The 24,202-nt window shown below is 40.1% G+C and overlaps 1 protein-coding gene across 1 annotated transcript; it reads left to right on the forward strand.

The window, feature by feature from the left end:
• Window positions 1-904: 904 nt before the first annotated feature.
• LOC310830793 (vomeronasal type-2 receptor 26-like) lies at window positions 905-23,582 on the forward strand (the record flags this gene model as incomplete). The annotated part of the gene is made up of 10 exons (XM_083710632.1): window positions 905-1,329; window positions 2,703-2,880; window positions 5,010-5,426; window positions 6,046-6,273; window positions 7,471-7,597; window positions 15,705-16,018; window positions 17,190-18,137; window positions 19,328-19,555; window positions 20,192-20,318; window positions 22,681-23,582. 10 exons carry the CDS (start codon window positions 905-907, stop codon window positions 23,580-23,582), a joined length of 3,894 nt encoding a protein of 1,297 aa, XP_083566758.1.
• Between the last annotated feature and the right edge of the window lie 620 nt (window positions 23,583-24,202).

Consider the following 24,202-nt stretch of genomic DNA (forward strand, 5'->3'; position numbering starts at 1 on the left):
CCTTTGCAGCTTTGGCGCCCAAAATGCTGCTGGTTTTTATTGAAATGGTGTTGTTTATTCTAACATCCATTAAAAGAGACCACACACATGTTGTTGTTGTTTATACCTTGCCACTCTGGGTGGCTTACAGCATATATAAAACATAATAATATGCCTTATTTCACACATACAAGTTTCCTCATGGGCCAAGGGCCAATGGCCCCTGACCCACTCCTGCATAGTCTGCTTTGGGACTCAAAAGGGTTTGTGCTGCTAGAATTGTGATTATCACTCAGGGAAGGTGTATGTTTCAAAGGTGTAAAATATTCCTAGCAGCTTCCTAATACATGATGCAACCTTTAAGGGCAATGGCACTCTCAGGAAGTGATCATCATCCCTATCATTATCAAAATTACTGGTTTCCAGCCTCTTACACAAAGGACATTAAGAGCCCATTAACAGGAAAAACAATCACCATCAATTGGGGCGCAGGGGAGGTATGAAATCCTCATCTTGTTCAGAGCTGGGCATAAGCATAGTCAGGGCTCTGTATCCTTTTGCATAATCATTTCGACCATAATATGCTAGGCTATGATTCCACCAGCTGATTTTCCCATGTTTTTAGCCCAAATAATATACCATTACTGCCGATTACCATCCTTTGTCCTTGTTCATTTAATCTTCCACTGTAAAGTTTTTGAATGTGAAAAATAAACCTTATTAAGGAAGCATTAATTACCGCACATATTGCTTTACTGTAATATACTGCAACATAGCTTATATTCCATTGGACAGAATGTTTTCCAGTTCTCTTGATAATTGACCATTATCTTCTCTCTTCAAACTCATATATATATAGTTTGTACAAGGATTTTCAACAGAAAAATCTTACTGCTCTCACTCCTCCTTAAAGTGAGGGGATACTATGGCGGACAAGGACCCATTATTAACTACAAGACCAGGATACTGGCATGCAGATTTCCTGCAAGGCCAAGTTGTGAATCAGTGTAGCAACAGAACTGTCCACCATTCAAGGAAGGCTGGAATAAAACTGGTAACAGCTACATATGATGTTGTAGTTGGAAACATGGGGAACTTCTACATGTGTAGGAAAGGTTTTCTCAACAGGATCATGCTGGTGGTTGTGCTGCTGCTTGTACTGCTGTGTCATACTGTATGCAAGACAAATTCAATTAATTGCAGCATATATGATGATCCTCTCCCTATTGTTCATGAATTTTACCAGCCAGGAGACCTTCTCATTGGGGAGATTGTTTCTCAAGCCTTCTTCCTCTATAATAATCTCTCTTTCATGGAACAGCCTACACAGGTTGCAATTAATGAACCCATGTAAGTCATTATTTCTTTTCTCTCACTCTCTTGTTCTGTGAAATGCTCAGTCCATTAAAACTGGGGGGGGGGGACCCTATCAATATGCAGCACTGTGCTTAATTTGTTTTTAGTTTCTGGCATGAGAAAAGTGACATTCAGAAATAGTTGAGCTTGGTTTTTAAATATATTTAGTTTGATTTTTTTATTGATTTGTTTTGGGGGGAAATGATTTAGAAAAATATTTTATTTTTCCTCAAGTTTTCACCCCTGCAGTTTGCCCACTCTATTTCCGTATTACACACAGACAACATCAGGGATGGTGCTGAAACTTAAAACATACTGGAAAGGGTCCCACAACCAAATATACCATAAGAAGGTTGTGTGTATGAGTCACACATTTGCAAACACTATCTGGTACCCTTGTCCATAATTATATGTGCAAATGTGCACTAATAACATAGCATATGGATGGGTGGGTGGGTGTGTGCTGCAATCATATGAGTTTCTTTAACTTTAACTAATTACAGTAATAAATACATTAAAATACAAGAGCCCAAATGTGTTCTTGAAATGCTTTCATAGTATTGTATATATCTCATTTGACTGAATCTTAGTACAGAGTTCCCAGTGATAGGAATGTATTGATTGAAACAACATGAATGTTACTGGAAAAAAATATAGTATTTTGGGGGCAGTGACATTGAAACATCTTCCCAACAATGTTCTTGAATGGTAGATTTATTTTGACAGTAGGAAACAAAATTAAGTTTTGGTAGGTGAAAAACAACTTAAGCTTTCTATGAATAGGAACTAATTAATATGTGACTTGATCTGTAGGCTAGCCAGTCTTTTTGTAATTGTTTTCAAACTCAGGAAAATATATTTATTCTCTGTTCCAATCAACCACTGTGGGGATTCTGAATTTTGAGGGTATAAACTTATTTCAACATTTTTTCCTGCATTACTTTTAGCTTTCTTTTAAAACATTTGCTATAACATTCTATCTTATGTATATGTGTTGTTCTAAATTCATCTTAATTTGCTTCAACATGATATAGTGTGAAGACTAATTCAGTAACTTCTATTCCATTCTATTATATTCTATGTTTTTAACCAAATATTGATCTTAAAAGTGGGCAGGTGAATGATAATGATGAGTACAAATGCATTATTGCTGCTCCTGTTTGGTGGTGGTCTTCTTCTTCTTCTTCTTCTTCTTCTTCTTCTTCTTCTTCTTCTTCTTCTTCTTCATTAAACAACAGAAACTCTTTTTACAGTTCAGTGCCAAAGAACTACCAGCACATCCTGGCCTTAGCATTTGCTGTCAAGGAGATCAATGAGAATCCCAGTATCCTATCAAATATCTCTCTGGGATTCCGCATCCTCAATAGCTACTATAGTGCAAAGATGACATATAAGGCTACCCTGAGCCTGCATTCCACCCAGGATAGGTTTGTCCCCAACTTCAGGGGTCATAAGCAGAACAATCTGATAGCTCTCATTGGAGGGTGCATCTCTGAAATCTCTGCCAACATTGCCATCATTTCAGCAATTTGCAAGACTCCACAGGTAAGTCATGTGCATGTGGGTATGGAGATTTTGCAATGGTGGTACACTGGGTCTCCACACTGGCCCTGCACAGACACTTCTTCCAACCACAAGTCCAATACCTCTGCCAAAATAACCTCACCCCCAAATCCACCTTCCCCTTCACAAGCATATAAATCTATCCCTCCACGGGTGTATTTATTTGTCCCACCGCTACCGCCAATTTTGTGGCGTTCGCACAGGGCTCCTGGTCATTCCACAGACTATTGACCCTGCACCACCACAGCTTATCTCTTCCACTGCCAGCAACCAGGTTTCCTCGGTAATATATTCAGACTCAGTCAGGTTGTAACGTATTAACAAAAATTTCAGTTTATTGTAAACGCAAATGAGTTTTAAATACTTTGAATCACTGTAATTCTGTAATTCACTGTAATTCAGTCTTTCTGTCTCCCCTCTATCTCTAACTCACTCTGACTCCCACCAACAAGAAACCAACCGAACTAACTGCCAAAAACCCCTGTGTTGAGCCTTAAACACAGTTAAGCTTCACCCCTGGGCTTTCTTATTCGTCCGCCTATTAACCCTTTCTCTCTCCCCCCCAGTACAACATCTCCATAATGAGTGGACAAACGCCACACTGCCTAATATCTCAAGTGCTATTGTAGCACCCTACTACAGTTTTTGCTTCATTGTGTCCACATGTGGCTTCCCATTGGCTGGCTGAAAGAGGAAGGGTATAGAAATCTATAGGGATGTGGGTGCTGCTGTGGTCTAAACCACTGAGCCTCTTGGGCTTGCTGATCAGAAGGTAGACGGTTCGAATCCCCATGACAGAGTGAGCTCCTGTTACTCTGTCCCAGCTCCTGCCAACCTAACAGTTCGAAAGCACGGCAGGGCAAGTAGATAAATAGGTACCACTGTGGCGGGAACGTAAATGGTTTTTCCATGCGCTCTGGTTTCTGTCTCGGTGTTCTGTTGCTCCAAAAGTGGTTTAGTCATGCTTGCCACATGACATGGAAAGCTGTCTGTGAACAAATGCCGGCTCCTTTGGCCTGAAAGCGAGATGAGCTCTGCAACCCCATAGTCACCCTTGACTGGACTTAACTGTCCAGGGGTCCTTTACCTTTACCTTTATAGAAATCTACTGGGTCTGCGGGAATTGCAAATGATCTGCAAAAAAAGAAACAAAATTTGGAAGTGAAGGACTCATGTCCTTTCAAGATCCCATGAACCAAAGCTTGAAACCTGTCTCTCAAGAGGATGAAGTGTGGGACTGTGTATGGGGGAGGGGGGAATGTACTAAGAAGAGTCATTGTGCTACTGGTTCTTCTAACATCACCCAACTTTGCGTGTCTGCACCATTTTGTAGTTCTGACACTTTTAATGCTTTTTTAAATGTGGCAGCCATTATGCCATAGCCCCATCTTATGCTATGCCACACTGCCACAGCAGTCATTCTGTGACTAAATTTGCCCAATTAAAATGGAGTCCGTTGCACTACCACAACAGAACTTTTTGCAGTTAGTAAAGTAATGGGAAAGTCATTGAAAAGTGTGGGATGAACATATAAATCATTTACATGGATGACATGTAAACATCCCCTAAGCAAATCAGGATGAGATTGGAAAGAATGCTCATTCTATTATAACTTCCCTGCTAACAAATCAGAAGAAATGGTCAATAAATAATGGACATAGTCTAACTACTGTGTAGCCTTGTTCAAGTAAGTCAGGATAAATGCTTAATAGAAACAACAGTCATTTCATTGTCTTCAGATTATTGGTTATTTCTTCTTCTAAGTGTGCTATTTTATGTAATGACTTCTTATTTTAAATGAATTAGATACATAATAATAATAAAATAAGATGGGATTTTATTTACCTTGATGTATGTTGTACTTGGTTTGTTTTTATTATTGTTTTTATTATGTATTCTGTGATTTTTATCTCGTATTTTGTGTGTGTGTGAACTGCCCTGGGATCTACAGATGAAGGGCTGTATACAAATTTAATAAATAAAAAATTAACAATAATAATTATAATTGATGGTTACAGGATACACACACACAAACCCCACCTATCCAGTGTTTCTAGGATTTTGCATTCTCCTCTAAATTCTCTGAAAAATGCTTATACATTTTATTTCAGCTTACTTATGGGTCATTCTTGCCACTACAAGTTTCCAAAATGCTATTCCCATTTTTGTATCAGATGGTCCCAAATGAATCCCACCAACACATTGAAGTAGTGCTATTACTTCAACATTTTGGATGGACATGGGTTGGTGTTGGTGCTGTGGATGATGACAAAGGGGACAGGTTTTTACAGACCATGGTGCCACTTCTTTCCCAAAATGACATCTGTTATGCCTTCATAGTAAGACTGCCAAAAAGGAGCTATGTGGAAGAGTTGATAAACTTGATTTTAGAGCAATGGAAAACTTATGTAACTGTAACTGAGAAAAAAGCCAATGTAATCTTTGTATATGAAGAACCTCCATCCTTCCAGGTTCTGAGGATATTGCTGTTTCTAGCACCGTTCGTGGCATGGCCACCTCTGGGGAAAGTATGGATTATTACATCCCACTGGGATTTTGCATCACTCTCTGTTCAGAAGATATGGGATATTCAAACCTTCCATGGTTCCATATCATTCACAGTTCATTCAAAACAGCCTTTAGGATTCCAAAAGTTCATTCAGATGATAAGACCTGCCTGGGCCAAAGGAGATGGTTTCATCCAGGACTTCTGGGAACAGGCATTCAGCTGTTCATTAAAAATGTCTAAGGGGCAGGAGGAAAAGGAGAGCGAAACCTGCACTGGGGAAGAAAAGCTAGACAGCATTTCAGGGATTTTGTTTGAAATGAAGATGACTGGCCACAGCTACAATGTCTACAATGCTGTCTATGCTGTGGCACATGCTTTACATGCAATATACAAATTCAGTTCTAAACATAGAAGAATGTCTGAAGGAGAAGAACAACGATTTCAGAATATGCAACCATGGCTGGTAATTACTGCTCAATACATTTTAACATTTTCTCCTTTATTTCTGCAAATGCCCATGAAAACAAATGGATGGAAATGTAAAATTATAGACACTGCATATGGTGACTATACACTGTGAAACACAAAATAATTTCAAGATTTAGATTACCCTCTGTTCATATTCCCTTTCAATCTAGGTTCATCGCTTTCTAAGGTGTATCTTCTTCAACAACAGTGTTGGAGATACTGTTCACTTTAATGACAATGGAGAATTAGTTGCTGGTTTTGATATTACAAACTGGGTGATTTTCCCCAATGGTTCATTGGCTAGAATTAAAGTTGGAAAACTGGATCCTCAGGCTCCTCCAGGCAACAAGTTAACCATTCATGATGACCAGATTGTCTGGCATCAGAGCTTTAACCAGGTGAGACCTAGCTGCACATGTTTGACTATGTAAGTTTATTTTTAGCAACCCATCTTTCTCAATGATTTTCAGCTGCTGAATGATATTGGTTAGCATTTTAAAAACTTTTTTTTAAAAAAAATCATAATTCCTTCTCCATAGTTTTTCAAACTGCAGCTTTACAAAGTCAAACTTCTCTACTATATTAGTATTGAACCATAGGCCTGATGAAGCATGCAGTAGATCTTTTACCTCACAGATTCATTTTTAAATTCATATTTAAAACAAGGAGCTAGGAAACCCTGCCTCCCCAATAATACACTTCTTGTATTGTTGTTTGATCATATAAGCCAATTTTTTATTCTTTTTGAAATATCTTATTGCTTTCCAGCTTTATTTCTGATAAAATGCCACAGAACATCTTTTTATTTTGTGAATATGTAGGAGGCGTCAACCAGAATTTATTTTGAACCACCAATTTGAATGCAAATGATCCCCAAGCCTGTAAAACAAAAGGATGTAAAACTAAGAACATTCCCTCTGATGTAGCTTACAGTTCACTTTAAGGTAAAAAGTTCATGCAAAGGTTATGCAGACCCAGGCTAGAAACACGTGAGGAATGAACTGTGAGTGAACTAAGCCCACCTGACCAGTTGAACAGGCGAGAATCTTAGCAAAGGATCTAAAAAGGAATGATGGAAGCCATGCGAGAAACTGGCATCGTATACTTGTAGCATGTGCATCTCGTGTCATAAATCATATCAGAACAGTTGTTTTAATTACTCCTACATCATAGACGGCTTATTTTTTACCAAAATGGGGCTTTCCACATCATATACAGCTTGCCTTTTGACCAATAAGAAATTTCCATGTCTTCTCTGTGAGAGAGGAGGGAGAGTGACTACAGGCTATATAAGCCTGGACTTAGCTGCATATTTTGCCTCAGTCCGCCTGGACTGGGGACCATAACTTAAGTTGATTTTCCTTGAACTCTATTTGTCTGTTGTTTATCAGAATACCCCTGCTTACTTCAAAATGTTTCAGCTGTTGTTGTTTGGAAGAGAAGAAGGTCTAATCACTTAGAGCCAGGCTTATATTTACAGTCTGTGACCCCATGTGGGGCTGAATGGGTGGCAGAAGGAAATTTACTGGCGAATTTATTTTCCATGGATTCCTCCTGCATCCTATTAACTATCTAACCTTCATATTTCCATGTAGGTGCTGCCTGTTTCTGTGTGCAACGATCACTGCTATCCTGGCAACAGCCGAAAAAAGAGGGAAGGAGAGTTATTCTGCTGCTATGATTGCGCTCCATGCTCGGAAGGGATGATCTCTGACCAGAAGGGTAGGTGTCATAAAGAACAAAGATATGGCCAAATTTCTAGAAAGTAACATTGGAGATTATTGGATGTTTCTTTGGGTTATTTGTATCTCTTGAACATATACTGTATGTAGGCAGTTTAAACTACAATTTTTAAGTTAGTAAACCACAAAGCAGTTTCAATGTACAACTTAAGAGTGGGAGTAAAATTTTATAAAAGACTTAAAATATCCTTTAAAAGTGCCAAGAGGCAGCAAGGCAGGCCTCCCTTGGAAGGGATTTTCACACCCATCAAAAAAGATCATTCACATGGATCTAACCCAATCATATCTGAATAGTCAAAATCCTCTCTGGCAGAATTTAAGGCATGGATCAATTCATGTGGAACTATATAGTCATTTTGATAATATGTCCCTACAGTGTTAAAGACATTGAAATTCATCACCCAGTTTTTTGAATTTTGCCCTGGAAATGGCCAAAGTCTGTGAAGCTGTCTTAAGAGGACAGATATATTCTCCCAATAACAATTTCTGGTCAAGGCACTAGCTTCTATATTTTTGAATGTGTGTAAGGCAGCCCCAACGAGAGTATATTGCAAGAATGCCATCTCAATATAACCAGGACACGTATCTGTCATTATGGTCATATTCATGAGAGAAGGGGGGGGTGATTGAAGCAACAGGTACTCCATCCAAAACTGAGCAAGCACACAACTCACCTGACTCTGGCACTCACCAGGAGCAAAATTAATCAAATGCTATACATACAATTTAGCAAAATTTAACCAAGGATGGTTTGTGCAATCTGTGTAGGCTGTGGGCACACCTGCTTTTCATTGGTTCTCCTTCTCGGCTGAATCAAGAACTGTGTATATGTCTCACATTCCTCTCTAAGCTGAGAAGGTTAGACCAAGTTGTGTCAAGGAGCTATTTTCTCCTTGCTACAGCATTCCCAACCAATGGCCTCATGGAATATATGATTCTCCCTTGTTTGTTTGTTTGTTTGTTTGTTTGTTTGTTTGTTTGTTTGTTTGTTTGTTTGTTAAAATAACAGCAAAAATGCATTTCTTCCAAAGACATTTGCTTTCGTTAGTTCTTTTTATGGCTCCTCATGCGTAATAGGTCATTTCCTTCATCTCTGAGCCACCATCATATTGTGTTCTCAACCACTGTTTCCTCTGGACACAGTTGGTGGGCCTCAAGAATCTAGGAAGATGAAGAAGTTCTATTATCACGTGAACCTCTAGAACTTCATCCATGTTCACAAACTCATCCAAGTTAAATGGAGAAAGCTCTTCTTCCTCTTTTGGTTCTGTGCAGTTTTTTTTTTTCATCTCTTCCTTCATCCTTTTCTGTGGCAACTAACTTGTCAACCGTGGTGGCCACAAAGATGCAGGTCTTCTCTTGAGGCTCCTCTGCCTGAGCCTCAAACTAGGGGTCTATTGCAGTGTTCTCTGAGACACACCTAAACACTGAGCCATCCAGCTGGTGCCTGGTTAAGGACACCAATTAAATTGCCCTCCCTGTCTCAACTGTAACTGCTATAGGTCTGAAAGCATTTCGTAGTTCCTAGCCATAGAACACCTCTCACTGGTCATCAGAGAAGCTAGGGGGCTGCTGGTGGTTTCCCTGATATGTTCCAAACTGCCGCTGGTCACAGAGGTACCCAGCTCTTCCCTAAGTAAGTTCTGGAATTTAGGTTGGCCTCCCTGGTCAAGCTGTAGTTACTATAGGGATCAAAACTGTTGGAGGTCTGCGAGGCTCATGTGCTTCCCAGTTCAGTGATGGGCTTTGGAGAAACTAGGAGGCTTGCCTTACTACCAAAGCCACAGCTCAGCAGAGAACCCTCCAGCTTTGCCTGGCTGAACTCTTGCCTTCATTGAGGTCCAGAGATCTGAAAGCTTTATATGCACTCTAGTTCTGTATACTAACTTGGATAACCTAAGGGATCTCTGGAGCGATCCCCTCCATCGCTCCCAAATCTGAATCTGAGTCTGAAACTCTTCTCTAAGTAGGTACTCAGCCTCAAAAGATACCCCTTGTTGCCCTGTCCCAGTTAGGGCCCCTATGTTTCTTCCCAGTTCAGTGCTGTGTCCAGTCCAGTTCACACAGAGTGCATAAGCGTTCTGGCGTCATCACAACGCCATAGTCTCCGCTGAATCCTTTCTTGAAATTGTTCAGCATGCACTGTAGGGGAGTTACCAGACCTTTTGAGCCACTCCCTCCCATATTTAATAATTTAATATGGCCCTTGTGCAGCGTCCCCAAGCACCAAACACACACACATGCAGTTCCCAATTTTCCTCGCCCAGTCGAGCTCGCGCTGCTGGGAAACGGAGTACTTATTGGTTCTACCCCAGGGGAATACCCTGGGGTTGCACACACACACGCACCAAGTGCCTCTTTCACTGGACGCTGTACCACACACTAGCCTCCCGGTTCCCCCCCTTTTTCCTTTCTGCCTTCCTTTAAAATCCTTAAGCGTGGGTGGGTATCAGGAGCCAATCCTTCCCTTACTGCCACCAAACACGCTGGAGATGTGATCAAGATCTCCCTTCCCCTTTTAATTACAAGGGGGTCTTGCCTTCCTCTGTCCCCAGGGCCCTTTTTCCCATGTACTCACCAGCCGGCTGGACTCTGTCCTGTCCTGTCAACCTCGGTCCTTCAATCCGTTGTCTCCTCTTGAGGGTACAGCAGAGGGTCAAATTGGCCTCGCCCTCCTCCGAAGAAAGGTTTCGGCGAGCGCTCTTGGAACAGCGGGGGCCTTGGCCCTCGGCTGTTCCCTGTCCAGAGAAGGACAAGGGAGCTGCCTTCTGGTCCTTTGAGGACTTAAAGTCCTTGATCCGAGTCACCTGTGGCACCAGAAATGTTGGAGACTTCAGAATCCAGACTAGAATGGAAAAAAATCCAGGCAGCAATATTTTTTAAAGAAGTTTTATTGACTTTGGTTTATTTGTCAGACAAGCAAAGCAAAGTGGGTACATTCAGCAAAAATGAGAGAATGCCCCCGAACACCAGGGGCAGACAGTTTTTATCCCCTTAGGCAAAGCAAAGTTCAGCCCCTTCACCCACCCCCCTTAAACATTCCCCTTTATGCATATTCATTGAAGCTCAACCAATTAAAGAATTGATGGTGGCCCTTCGGTTCCAAGCTGCATTATCCACTAGGTGGCGCTATAAGCTTATAATCCTCTTGACCTATTTGCAGTTCCTTGTAAAACCACATTGGCCATCCGTGTTCTCACCTTATTTTGTGGTGGGCTACATCTTTCCTATTGTTCGCTCTATTCTCGGTGTGTTTACTGGAATTGGGTCAACGGCTAGAGCAGGTGTGAAGTGCTCTGACCACATTTGCTGCATTTACAAAAATGCTGTGTGCAGGCAGAGGAGAGAAATAGCTTTTAGCTTTTAGCTTGCTTCTTATAAAATGGCTTCAGTCTGGCTCTCCAAAGTGGACCCAGGTGGACCCTTGGTCCTCACTCCTTCATCTTCTCTTCTCATGAGGGGCCAAAGTATTGGAGCCTCAGCTTCAGGATCTTTCCTTCCAGTGAGCACTCAGGGCTGATTTCCTTAAGAATGGATAGGTTTGATCTTCTTGCAGTCCATGGGACTCTCAAGCGTCTCCCAGCGCCATAATTCAAAAGCATCAATTCTTCGGCGATCAGCCTTCTTTATGGTCCAGCTCTCACTTCCATACATCACTACTGGGAAAACCAGTAGTTTATAGCTTTAACTTTACGGACCTTTGTCGGCAAGATGATGTCTCTGCTTTTTAAGATGCTGTCTAGGTTTCTCATTGCTTTTCTCCCAAGAAGCAGGTGTCTTTTAATTTCGTGACTGCTGTCACCATCTGCAGTAATCATGGAGCCCAAGAAAGTAAAATCTTTCACTGTCTCCACTTCTTCCCCTTCTATTTGCCAGGAGGTGATGGGCCCAGTGGCCATGATCTTCATTTTTTTGATGTTGAGCTTCAGACCATATTTTGCACTCTCCTCTTTCACCCTCATTAAAAGGTTCTTTAATTCCTCCTCACTTTCTGCCATCAAGGTTGTGTCATCTGCATATCTGCGGTTGTTGATATTTCTTCCAGTAATCTTAATTCCAGCTTGGGATTCATCCAGCCCAGCCTTTCGCATGATGAATTCTGCATATAAGGTAAATAAGCAGAGAGACAATATACAGCCTTGTCGCACTTCTTTGCTGAGCAGTGACATATGGCCAATCTATATGTTAGGTTAGCTACATATCTGTGTCCTAACTACTTCTCTGTTGGAAACCAGTTTGGAACTGGAAGGAATTGCCACACATACACACTGAGTAGTCAGCAATGTTATTAGTTGTTGTAGAACCAGTTAAACAGTTACTCAACTTGTGCTCCTTGTTTATCCCAAAGTTGGTATCTCTTTTTTTTATAATAATTTTTATTGTTATACATTTTATATATTTCCATCCAATTATTCATTTAATCCCGCATACAACAAATCATAGTTATTTTTGACTTCCTTCAGCATCTCTGACAATCATCCGTGGTTATACCTTTAGTACACATTCCCTTCTTTCGTATTGCCATTTTTCCTCCTTAGTCCCATTATTTCTAATAAACAATACTTATTTTCTTTTTTTACAGTGCCTCTTTAAATCCCACTAGCGTTGTATTCACACCACATATATTTTTCAGATAATCCACAAATTTCCCCCAGTCATCGATGAACTTTTGGTCTTTAGTATATCTGATTTTCCCAGTTAGTTTGTCCAGTTCTGCATAGTCTGTCATTTTTAGTTTCCATTCTTCTATCGTCGGTATTTCCTCTTGTTTCCATTTCTGGGCCAACAGGATTCTGGCTGCCGTTACCGCATACTGGAAAAGCTTACAGTCTTTTCTTCTAATGTCCTTTCCTACAATACCTAAAAGAAAAGTTTCGGGTTTTTTCACAAAAGTATATCTTAACATTTTTTTTCAACTCATTATATATCATTTCCCAAAAGCTTTTCACTTTCTTACATTCCCACCACTGATGGAAGAATGTCCCTTCCTTATCTTTACACTTCCAACATTTGTTATCAACCTTGTACATCTTTGCTAATTTTACAGGTGTCATATACCATCTGTAAAACATTTTCATCACATTCTCCCTCAGTGTTGTACATGCCGTAAATTTTAAATGCTCTTTCCACAGTTTTTCCCAATCTTCAAATTGAATATTGTACCCAAAATCCTTTGCCCACTGTATCATTACCGATTTAACCTTCTTCATCTTTCGTATTCCATTCCAGCAGTATCTTATACATTTTTGACAGAGTTTTATACTCATTATTTATATTGTCCTTTTGGAAACTTGATTCTTTTTCCACATAACCCTTTTCCTTCAAATCTTTTTTAAATATTTCATTTACTTGGTAATGGTGCAACCAATCATAAACTAAATCTTTAACTTGTTCATATGGCTTCAATTTCCATTTTCCTCCCTCATTAGTTACCAATTCCCCATAGGTGGCCCATTTGTTTCTCACCTTGGTATCTCACCTTGTTATTTCTTCTTGTTTCACCTTGCTATTTCTTTTTTGATTGAAAATCCGTCCTGAAAAAGCACCTTTTCTCTGGAATATCTGCATAATTTCATTGTCCTCATATATACACAAAGCAGTATTTATTATTACTATTATTCTATTGTTATACATTAATTTCACTCCCAGTAGTCCTTTCTCTGCTGTTTCCTTGCCCTTGCCTCCACTTTTTGCTCACTGTTTCCTCCTCACATGACTACAGAGAGTAGAGTAACTGGAGAAGTCAGTATGCCAGGACTGAAGAACATTTGTGGGCCCAGCTCCAGTGGAGCCATGGGAAGGGGGCAGGCATGCAAGAAGACTCAAGTGTCCAGTATTGGGATCAAATCAGGCCATGACTTATATTGATTAAAATTATATTGATAAAAAGTTGTACAACAGGAGAAAAGCATACTAAAAAGAAACCTGACGGCATATTTAAATATAGCCACAGGCAATGTTAACTTGCAGTCACATGGCAAATTTCCACCAACAATTATTATCCTTCTAACAAGAAAATAATTGTTCTATGATTTGGGGAAAACTCCTAGCAGCTCTGCATGATGCAGCTGCAGAAACCAACAACACACTGGGGAAGATATAATCATAATTACCATTTTTCATCTTCTCATACAATTGACATCCAGAGTCCATTAGCAAGATGAACAATAAGCATCTGAGGACAGCTATAAATCACACATTTTGTTAAGAACACAATCTAGGCATAGGTAAGATGGTGCCAATTTTTTTCTATGATAATTTGTTCTTTATATGTTGCCCTTGTGTCCATCACCTTTTTCTGTAATGATTTTAAGCCCCTTCTCCACTCCCAAAAAACCCTACTTTATATGTATCCCAGTTTTTATTCTTATTGCTCTATTCATCTTCTACTTCTCAATTTTTTATTGTCAAAAACAGGCTCACATTGTTTAGTTATTGATTTACGCATTCATTCCTGCCTTACCCTCATGTACCTTACATTCTTTTGGACAAGCTGATTGAAAATCCTCAAGGTTACACTTCTTTTCTTACATTTTAAGACAAGATAATAGATACCTGTAGATGAAAAGGAGCACATGGCTATTTTTTAAGAAAAGGAAAAGGCATACTTCTTAAGATTTCCCTTCGAGAATACAGGGAGGAGATAACAAGAATTTGTTGTTGAAGGTCACAGATTGATAAGGAGCTACTTTTAAATATAAGATTGGCACCCAAATTCCCTAGAAGGCCACATGGTAACCAAGTGTAGCAGCAGAATAAACCACAATTCAAAGAAGCCTGTACCAAAACTGGTAATATCCTCATATGTGCTGTAGATGGAAACGTACATTTGGAGGGGACTTTTTGTCAACAAAATCATATTGGTGGTAACATTGCTGCTTCTAATGCTATGTCATACTGTATGCAAGACTCATTCTATTAATTGCTCCATATATAATGATCCTCATCCTATCCCTCATGAATTTTACCAGTCAGGAGATTTTGCCATTGGTGGGATTGTTTCTCAAGTCTACTTCCTTTATAACAACCTCTCCTTCTTGGAACAGCCAGAACAGGCCTTGATTGAGGAATCCATGTAAGATTTCCTTCCTTCCTTTATTCGTTCCTTCTCTCTCCTTCCCTTCCCTCCCCTCCCCTCCCCAACCTTCCCACACACACCTCCATCTCTCTCTCATTCAACAATAGTTCAGATCTCAATATCTGAGTGCATATCATTAAGACATTATTTCTTCTCCTTCATGATGCAACTCATCGAGACTACCTTACACTGGGACAATCTAGGCTTTGTGTTTGGATATTAAAGCACCATGGATTGGGGCCATCAATCAAATCTGACTCCTAAATGGGAGTATACGTATGATAAATAGGTTTTCAGGAATACTGTAGTCTTGTCCCCCACTTGTTCTTAATATTTTAAACACTGCACAGGGAAAATCATGGGAGTTTATGTTTTCTGAAAAGTAATTTCTTAATTGTCTCTCAGGCACTTTGCACTACCCTGACATAACTGAAGTATGGTTTTCAAATGCAAGTTAGTTTATGGAGGTTTGATAGTCTCCTCTTTGCAAATGGCAGATGCATTTAAGTTACACTAATATGTCCCTGCCTTTCAGGAATTAAAGGATCCATTATTTTTTGCTTGCACCTAACTGACTTGATTGTATAATATATTTCTTCATTGATTGAAATGGTTGTTATAGAGGCTTTCAGGCATGTTCAAGGCTCAATGGGTGGACAAGGGAGAGGCACACATTCAATTCCCACTCCTAATGTCCTTGCATACATCATGCCTTCCCAGTCCCCCGTTGAGTAATGTGACATGGTGCATGATTGTGAGAGGGGTTCTATTCACATTCAAGCAAACATGAATAAAATCCTCCCTCATTAGACTATAATGTTTTGTTGACCCCAAAACATTCAAATGTTTCATATAGCTTACTTTCCTCTAACTTCATTCTATTATCTCCTTGGCCTTTTGAACTTCTGTAGTATTGAGTTAAATCTCAATATCAGAAGTTTGCTGTTGAATGATGATGAAGTGTTCAAATGTATTTCTGTGGCTGATTGGCTATTGTTTTATTAAACAGGTTGTACCTATTTTTACAGTTCGCTGCCTAAGAACTACCAGCACATTCTGGCTTTAGCATTTGCTGTCAAAGAGATCAATGCAAATCCCAGCATCTTATCAAACGTCTCTCTGGGGTTCTATATCCTCAATAGCTACTTCAGTGCAAGAATGACCTATAAAGCCACCCTGAGCCTGCTTTCCAAACAACAACGGTTTGTCCCCAACTTCTGTTGTGATGATGATCAGAACAAGCTGATTGCTTTCATTGGTGGATCTATCTCTGAAATCTCTGTCAATATGGCCATTATTTCAGCAATGCACAAGACTCCACAGGTAAGCTCTTGGTCTAGAGATACCACAAAAGTGTTGCACCATCTTGATCAGGGATGCTGGAGGATTCCACTCCAAACACACATGGAAATGGAAATTCACATGCTCATTCGTATTTAGGAAAGGAAATCAGGCAAGCACATATTATCTGTATTCACTGTTCTTGTTTTCTTTTTTCTTTTTACATTATTTTAATTCATTTTTTCAAATTATTACAAATCAAACCAAATTTAATTTACTACAATTTCTTAAAATCCAGTTTCCTGTTCCTGTTCCAAACATATCATCATCATCATTCCCTTGCATAACTGCATAATTTTTTATTTAGAGTCCAATTGACATCCTTCAGGGACATCCTTCATCCAGCTGGCCACGTTTTTCACCATACAAACAGCACCTCCGTTACATCTTATTAATAAATAATCCATTTCACATGTGTAGTCCTTCATATACATTGTTGTTCCGGACCTGGTGTGCTGGGAGAGTTAATAAGTATCTTCCATTGTTCAGTTATTTGCAGTGTTAATCTGGTTAATACAAGGTCACATTCCATACCTTCCTTGGTTAACAGACTAGCATATGAGCTGCAGCCATTAAAATTCCACTCTGGAGTTCTTCCTCTGAACACAGTTAAAAAGCAAGATGTTTTTTCTCAAATTCAGCCTCTTTACCACATCTGTTCAGCAGCAGTTCATTCTCTCCCCACACACAGACATACACACACATTCCTGCGACAGCGCTCCTACTCCAGTCCATGAATAATTTTAAATAAAGTCCATTCAGCCTCAGGAGCCATAGTAAAACCTTGTTAAATTCCTTGTTGAGCATAAATCAAAAGCCTCCCCCCTCTTTTCCAAAATAACAAACAGAATAACATAGCAGTGGCTACACTCATCTCTTTCATTATGCAGTAGAGGACAAGAAAAAAGGAGACCATAAGAAAACCACAAGAAAGCACAAAGCACCTTGTCCTCCCCCTTCTTTTTCCTGTAGCTGTAAGGATTCACAAGCTTCAAAGAAAACATCCAGATACCTTGAAAGAGTGTCTGCATATGTCAGTCCAGTTCAGATTTAGAACTAATTATAAAAAGGTACTTCCTGGAATTCTTCAAGCAGAGGGATGAAAAACTGGAGTCACGGGTGGTCAAATGCTTGATTGCCTGCATCATGCTAGATTTTGCACTTGATTGCCTACAGGACCATTTTCAACTCTAGGATACAAAGACATACTTTTTTGTTATGTGAAAAACTCTTATATGTTTTATTTCAGCTCACTTATGGGTCATTTCTAGCAGTACAACATGGCAAAATGCTATTTCCATTTTTGTACCAGATGGTTCCCAATGAAGCCTACCAATACATGGGAGTTGTGCGGTTACTTCAGCATTTCAGATGGACATGGGTTGGGCTCTTGGCTGTGGCAGATGACAAAGGAGACCAGTTTTTACAGACCATGGTGCCAATGCTCTCCCAGAATGGCATATGTTATGCCTTCATACTAAGAATACCAAAATGTAATTATGTGGATGAATTCATAGAATTGCTTATACAGCAGCGGAAAAACTATGAGATTGTTACAGACAGAAAAGTCAGTGTATTCTTTGTATATGGAGAACCTCCATCCTTTCAGGTTTTGAGAACGTTGCTATTTCTAGCCCCTTTCTTGTCACTGCCACCTCTGGGCAAAGTGTGGATTGTTACATCCCACTGGGATTTTGAATCACTATCCATTCAAAAGATCTGGGATATACAAACCTTTCATGGTTCCATATCCTTCAGCGTTCATTCAAATCAGCCATTGGGATTTCAAAAGTTCATTAAGGGAGTAAGACCTTCCTGGGCCAAAGGAGATGGTTTTATCCAGGACTTCTGGGAACAGGCATTCAGCTGCTCATTAAAGTCTAATGAAGAGGAGGAGAATAAAATATGCACTGGAAAGGAGAAGATGGAGAATATTCCTGGAATTCTGTTTGAAATGGACATGACTGGCCACAGCTACAATGTCTACAATGCTGTCTATGCTGTGGCACATGCTTTGCATGCCATGTACATGCACAGCTTCAAATACAGAACAATGGAAGAAGGAAGGAAATTAGCCATTCAGAATATACAACCCTGGCAGGTAATGACAATTAAATACAATGGCTACAGAACTGATTAGCTTATGATCCAGAATTAAAGGCACTTCTTTTTTTATTATTTATTAAGAGTTTTTAATACAATAGAGAGAAAAAAACAGCATAAGCAAAAAACAAACAAAAAAGAAAAACAAACATAAAATTTGGCATCGTGTAATAACCAACTTTTCTTCATTTTTGGACTTCCTCACGTCTCTCGCTCCTACTTTCCAAATTTATAAAACTTTAACCAGCAATTTATCACCTTATTTCCATTCTTATTGTACACATTTCCAATATTTTGTCCCTAACTTTGAATATCTTTATCTAGATCTTAAATATCTAATTTTACCATAATATTTATTCAAAATTTATTAATTTATTTTTCTCATAAAATTCACTCATACTCTTAATCTTTTCACCAAGCTTTATGGTGCCCTGTTATTTTCAAATCCCTCATCCTTCTTAGCACTCGTATAATTTACAGTGTTTTTGTAAGTAGTCCTTGAATTTCTTCCAATCCTCTTCCACTGCTTCCTCTCCCAGGTCTCGGATTCTGCCAGTCAAGGCACTTCTATCTCTGCATGAAACAATTCCAGCAGTAGGGGACTGTTTGGGGATGAGGGTATTCATTTTGATAAGCAGTGTCACTAATGACTTTCCCCCCATAATGGGCCAAGCATTTGTAGCCTGATACAGTGGTGCCTCGCAAGACAAAATTAATCCGTTCTGTGAGGCTCTTCGTCTAGCGGTCTTTTCGTCTTGCGAAGCAAGCCCATTGACAGTTTAGCGGATTAGCGCTATTAGCGGTTTAGCGGCTTTTAGCGGATCAGCTGATAAGCAGCTTATCAGTGGATCAGCTGATAAGCGGCTTAGGGCTTAGGAAAAGGGGGGGAAAGGGGGAAACCCCACAGGAACTCACAAGAAATTTTCGTCTTGCGAAGCAAGCCCATAGGGAAATTCGTTTTGCGAAGCGCCTCCAAAACGGAAAACCCTTTCGTCTAGCGGGTTTTCCGTCTTGCGAGGCATTCACCTTGCGGGGCACCACTGTAGAGAGGAACAGCAGTAAGCAATAGAAAGTGAACTCATACACAGAAGAAGACCCAGACAGACCTTTAAGAATGCTAAACATTGGAATATTTGGGAGGCCTAGAATCATTATTTATCCCTTTGTCAATATACTCTTCCAAATTAGGTCCATCACTTTTTAAGTAGGGTCATATTCAATAATAGTGCAAGAGAAATTGTGCACTTTGATGGAAATGGAGAAATGGTGGCCAGTTTTGATGTTACCAATTGGATGATGTTTCCCAATGGCTCAGTGATGAGAGTAAAAGTTGGAAGGCTAGAACCTCAAGCTCCTCCAGGCAAAGAGTTAACAATTCATGATGAACAAATTGTCTGGCACCAAAGCTTTAATCAGGTGAGACTCATCTTTTGAAAACATATTATTGCAGTCGAGCTTTAATTCTAAAATCTCACAGAATCTCTTTATTTCATGAACAAGGCCTCATCTCAAAGATGCTTCATCATCTTGCTTGATATTTCATGAGGGCAGCAATGCATTTTCTGATGAACTGAAGTATTGTTATTATTAATCAAACCAATCAATTAAATGTATGGGAGCTGAACAAATCAGATAAGGAATTAGTTTTTCATTTACTTCCATGTGAAGTCCTCTACAATGCACAAGTCCCATCATCCCTGACCACTGACTGGAGTTATAGTTATGTCTAGAGGGCAGCATTTTGGCTACCTCTGATTTATAAGCACACCTCAATCATCCAGCACTTGAGACTAACTACCTTTTGTAGGTCCATGGCTTGATGCAGAGCTAATTGAATGAGAGAGATAAAGGAACTGCAGTTTTCCACCTTTCACTGATATTTTTAATTCTGACTGGTGTAAAGACTGACAATTTTGGTGCATGGGGGCAATGTGCTTGGAGACCAATATCAGGTCATGTTATTTTTGTTTGCCAAAGCAGCTCTGTCTCATACACCCCATTGTGTAGAATGGATGACTGGTCTTGCTAAAAATCCTTCATGTTTCTTTACAGGTGCTGCCAGTTTCTATATGCAATGACAACTGCTATCCTGGCTATAGCAGGAAAAAGAAGGAGGGAGAGAGATTTTGCTGCTATGATTGTGCTCGGTGTCCGGAAGGAAAGATCTCTCACCAGAAGGGTAGGAGGAGTAATGTCACCTTTCTTCTGGAGCTGACAGAGGCTGGGAATGAGAACAGATGAAGAGAGATAAGGACACTGGAATGTGAGCTGGAATGTGAGAGGGAGGAGGGACAGCCTAGTGGCATGGGTTCAGAGAACAGAGAGCAGGCAGCAGATAGCAATGGTAACCTGATCCCTGAGCATAGTGAGCAAGGAAAGGGGAGCCAGAGCAAAGATACACAAAATAGCAGTCTGAGCTCAGAAAAAGAGGGAGGGAGGCCAGGAATAGCCAGCCCAAAAACTCGAAGGCGCAAAAAGGTCAGTGAGTGGAGGAAAAAAGAGCAGAAACAAAAGGGCTTTTTCCCCTGTTGGAGGAAGAGGAAGGGGCGGAGTTTAGACTTGGCAGCTGCAAACTTGGAGTCAGACACGGAGTGAAGGAGCTCTGGATTGATTTATGTGTTTGAGCAATAAACCTGAGATAATTACTACCAGAGTCTCACTTCTGTGGGAGAACCAAGCCATTACAAGTAATCAATAAATTTTATAAAATACACAGGGAACAGAACATAAAACAAATAACCTAGAGTCACAACCCTCCAAGCAGATCTTAATGCACTCATCAATTCAATTGGCAGATTGAGATGATGATGATAGATAGATAGATAGATAGATGATAGATAGATAGATATATGACCACCAATTATATTGCTGCAATAGGTTAAAGCATCTTTGAAGAGCAGCCACCGTATTGAGGAAAAGAGACACAGCTGAAGTAAGTCCAAAAGACAGGAGGCTCATGAAAGTGCAATAAGCATACAGATGGAACAATGTATTTCAAGGGAAGAAAAAGCAGATGCAGAAACTCCAGTGAAATATATAAGGCTTATGCTGGCAAGAGGGAGCAATTCAGAGCCCAAAAACCTCAACACTGACGTCTCATCCCAAGAAGGCATTGCCAGCCTTTACACACTCAGCAAGTATAGGCCCTGCAACAAAAAGGGATACAAGATGGTTATTTCAGTGTAGCACCAGCAAGCAGTTCCCTAACAGGTCTAAGCTGTCTATTTGTTGTTGTTGTTGTTGTTGTTGCTGTTTAGTCGTTTAGTCGTGTCTGGCTCTTCGTGACCCCATGGACCAGAGCACACCAGGCACTCCTGTTTTCCACTGCCTCCTGCAGTTTGGTCAAACTCATGCTGGTAGCTTTGAGAACACTGTCCAACCATCTCATCCTCTGTTGTTCCCTTCTCCTTGTGCCCTCCATCTTTCCCAACATCAGGGTCTTTTCCAGGGAGTCTTCTCTTCTCATGAGATGGCCAAAGTATTGGAGCCTCAGCTTCAGGAGCTGTCCTTCCCATGAGCACTCAGGGTGGATTTCCTTCAGAATGGATAGGTTTGATCTTCTTGCAGTCCATGGGACTCTCAAGAGTCTCCTCCAGCAGCATAATTCAAAAGCATAAATTCTTTGGCGATCAGCCTTCTTTATGGTCCAGTTCTCACTTCCATACATCACTACTGGGAAAACCATTGCTTTAACTATACAGACCGTTGTAGGCAAGGGGATGTGTCTGCTTTTTAAGATGCTGTCTAGATTTGTTGCTTTTCTCCCAAGAAGCAGGTGTCTTTTAATTTCGTGACTGCTGTCACCATCTGCAGTGATCATGGAGCCCAAGAAAGTAAAGGGTAAAAAAGCTGTCTACATAGCAAACACAATAAAAATGGCAGTAAAAATCACACTAAGAACAAAAAAAATAAACAAGTTAGAAGTATATGTTGCAAGCTAAATGAAAAAAAATTAAATGCACACTTTGATTTCCTTCCTCCACTCTTACCTTGCCCTTCTTTACCTTTGTATATCCATCACTATTGTACTTATCATTAAAAGCTCTTTGCCTCTCATACAAACACTTGCTCTCTCACCTATGCTCTCATGGAGCCATCCCATGGCTTTTGCCTCTTATAGCTGCCAGACATCACTATGTTCTGCAAAGTGGACATGTAGCCAGAAAACAGCAAGAACTGTTGTCCATGCAGTGTGGACCACATGAGATTAGAAAGGCATTTGAGAAAGAATGGCATTTGTGAAAGGCTGCATTCTGAAGCTATGGTTTAAATTGATATAGTAAGCAGCAAATTCATGGACATGGGGGGAGGAGACCCTAAGCTATGTAAAGTGCCACTTCACCACAATTCCCATCCTCTTTGTGGAACCAAGATTAAACAAAATGATGCATACTTTGCAATTAATGGACTCCCTTAGAGTTCGTCAAATAATTACAAAATGTGAAAAAAAAGGAATTTCACTCTGTGGAAAACTTAATTCTTTTTGATAAATGTTTGATAAATCATGAAATACTTATAGCATTGCTTCCTTTTCCCTCCAGACATGGACACCTGTGTCAACTGCCCTGAAGATCAGTATCCCAACAAGGACCAAACTGAGTGCATTCCAAGGGTCCCAAACTATCTCACTTACAAAGAATCTTTAGGGATCATCTTAGCTATCTTGATTATTTCTTTCTCTTTGATCACAATTTTAATTCTGGGGACTTTTAGGAAGCACAACGAGACTCCCATTGTCAAAGCCAACAATCAGACCCTCACTTACACCCTCCTCATCTCCCTCCTCCTTTGCTTCCTTTGTTCTTTGCTTTTCATTGGACAGCCTGGAATGGTGACCTGCCTTCTCCGACAGACAATTTTTGGCATTGTGTTCTCTGTGGCCCTTTCCAGCGTTTTAGCAAAAACCATCACTGTGGTTCTGGCATTCATGGCAACCAAACCAGGATCCAGGATGAGAAAATGGATTGGGAAAGGACTAGCAAATTCAATTGTCCTTTCCTGCTCCTCTATTCAAGTTGGTATTTGCACAGTTTGGCTATTTGTTTCTCCTCCATTCCCAGATGTGGACATGCAGTCATTGGATGGGGAAATCATCCTGGAATGTAATGAGGGTTCACCTACCATGTTTTACTGTGTCTTGGGCTATATGGGTTTCCTGGCCATTGTCAGCTTCATTGTTGCTTTCCTGGCTAGGAAGTTACCTGACAGTTTCAACGAAGCCAAATTCATCACTTTCAGCATGTTGGTGTTTTGCACTGTTTGGTTATCCTTTGTTCCAACTTACCTGAGCACCAAAGGAAAATACATGGTGGCTGTGGAGATCTTCTCCATCCTGTCCTCTAGTGCTGGATTACTAGGTTGCATCTTTTTCCCCAAATGCTATATCATTGTGTTGAGGCCTGAACTGAACAACAGGGACCAGCTAATAAGAGGGAGAAAATGAAAGACTGTATGTTCATCTGTTTATTTTAAGACCGTATTCCCTCCTATGAAGCTTCCCAGTTTCTGAGATATTCAGGGAAGGCCCTTGGGAACTTGCTCCTAGAGAGGTTAGATTGGCTCCCACCTTGTTGTCCTGCCACAGGGAAGTGAAGACTTATTTGTTCCAACAGGCTTTTGGAAACTGAATGCTTGTAATGAAAGGGCGGGTGCCGTGCCATTTTTATTATAACTGTTTTATGTTTTCAATCATCTCTCTATATATAGTTTTAATTCTATCAATGTTTAATTATTTTTTTACAAAGCGATTAACACCAACCTAAATATCCAAATGGAGCGGCAAGCACTCAAAACTACAATTGAACATATCACAGATCAATCAGATAGAAATAAAAGAGGGGGTGTAAATTATGCCGGATTCCAGAAAAAGATGGAGGAGAGATTATTGATTTATTTTAAGTTGTTCTGACAGTTTGAAGATAGACCTGCTCCCATTGTTCTCCCTGACATTGAACAGGTGCACAGAGTGGGTAGGCCTTAGAGCAAGAAAGGCAGATGCACCAAGAGACATTTTGAATGCTGCCAAACCAAAACTTTGATCCCTTTGATTTTAAATGCCTTACA

Source organism: Podarcis gaigeae, assembly GCF_964106915.1.
Source record: "Podarcis gaigeae genome assembly, chromosome: 13".
Taxonomy (NCBI): domain Eukaryota; kingdom Metazoa; phylum Chordata; class Lepidosauria; order Squamata; family Lacertidae; genus Podarcis; species Podarcis gaigeae.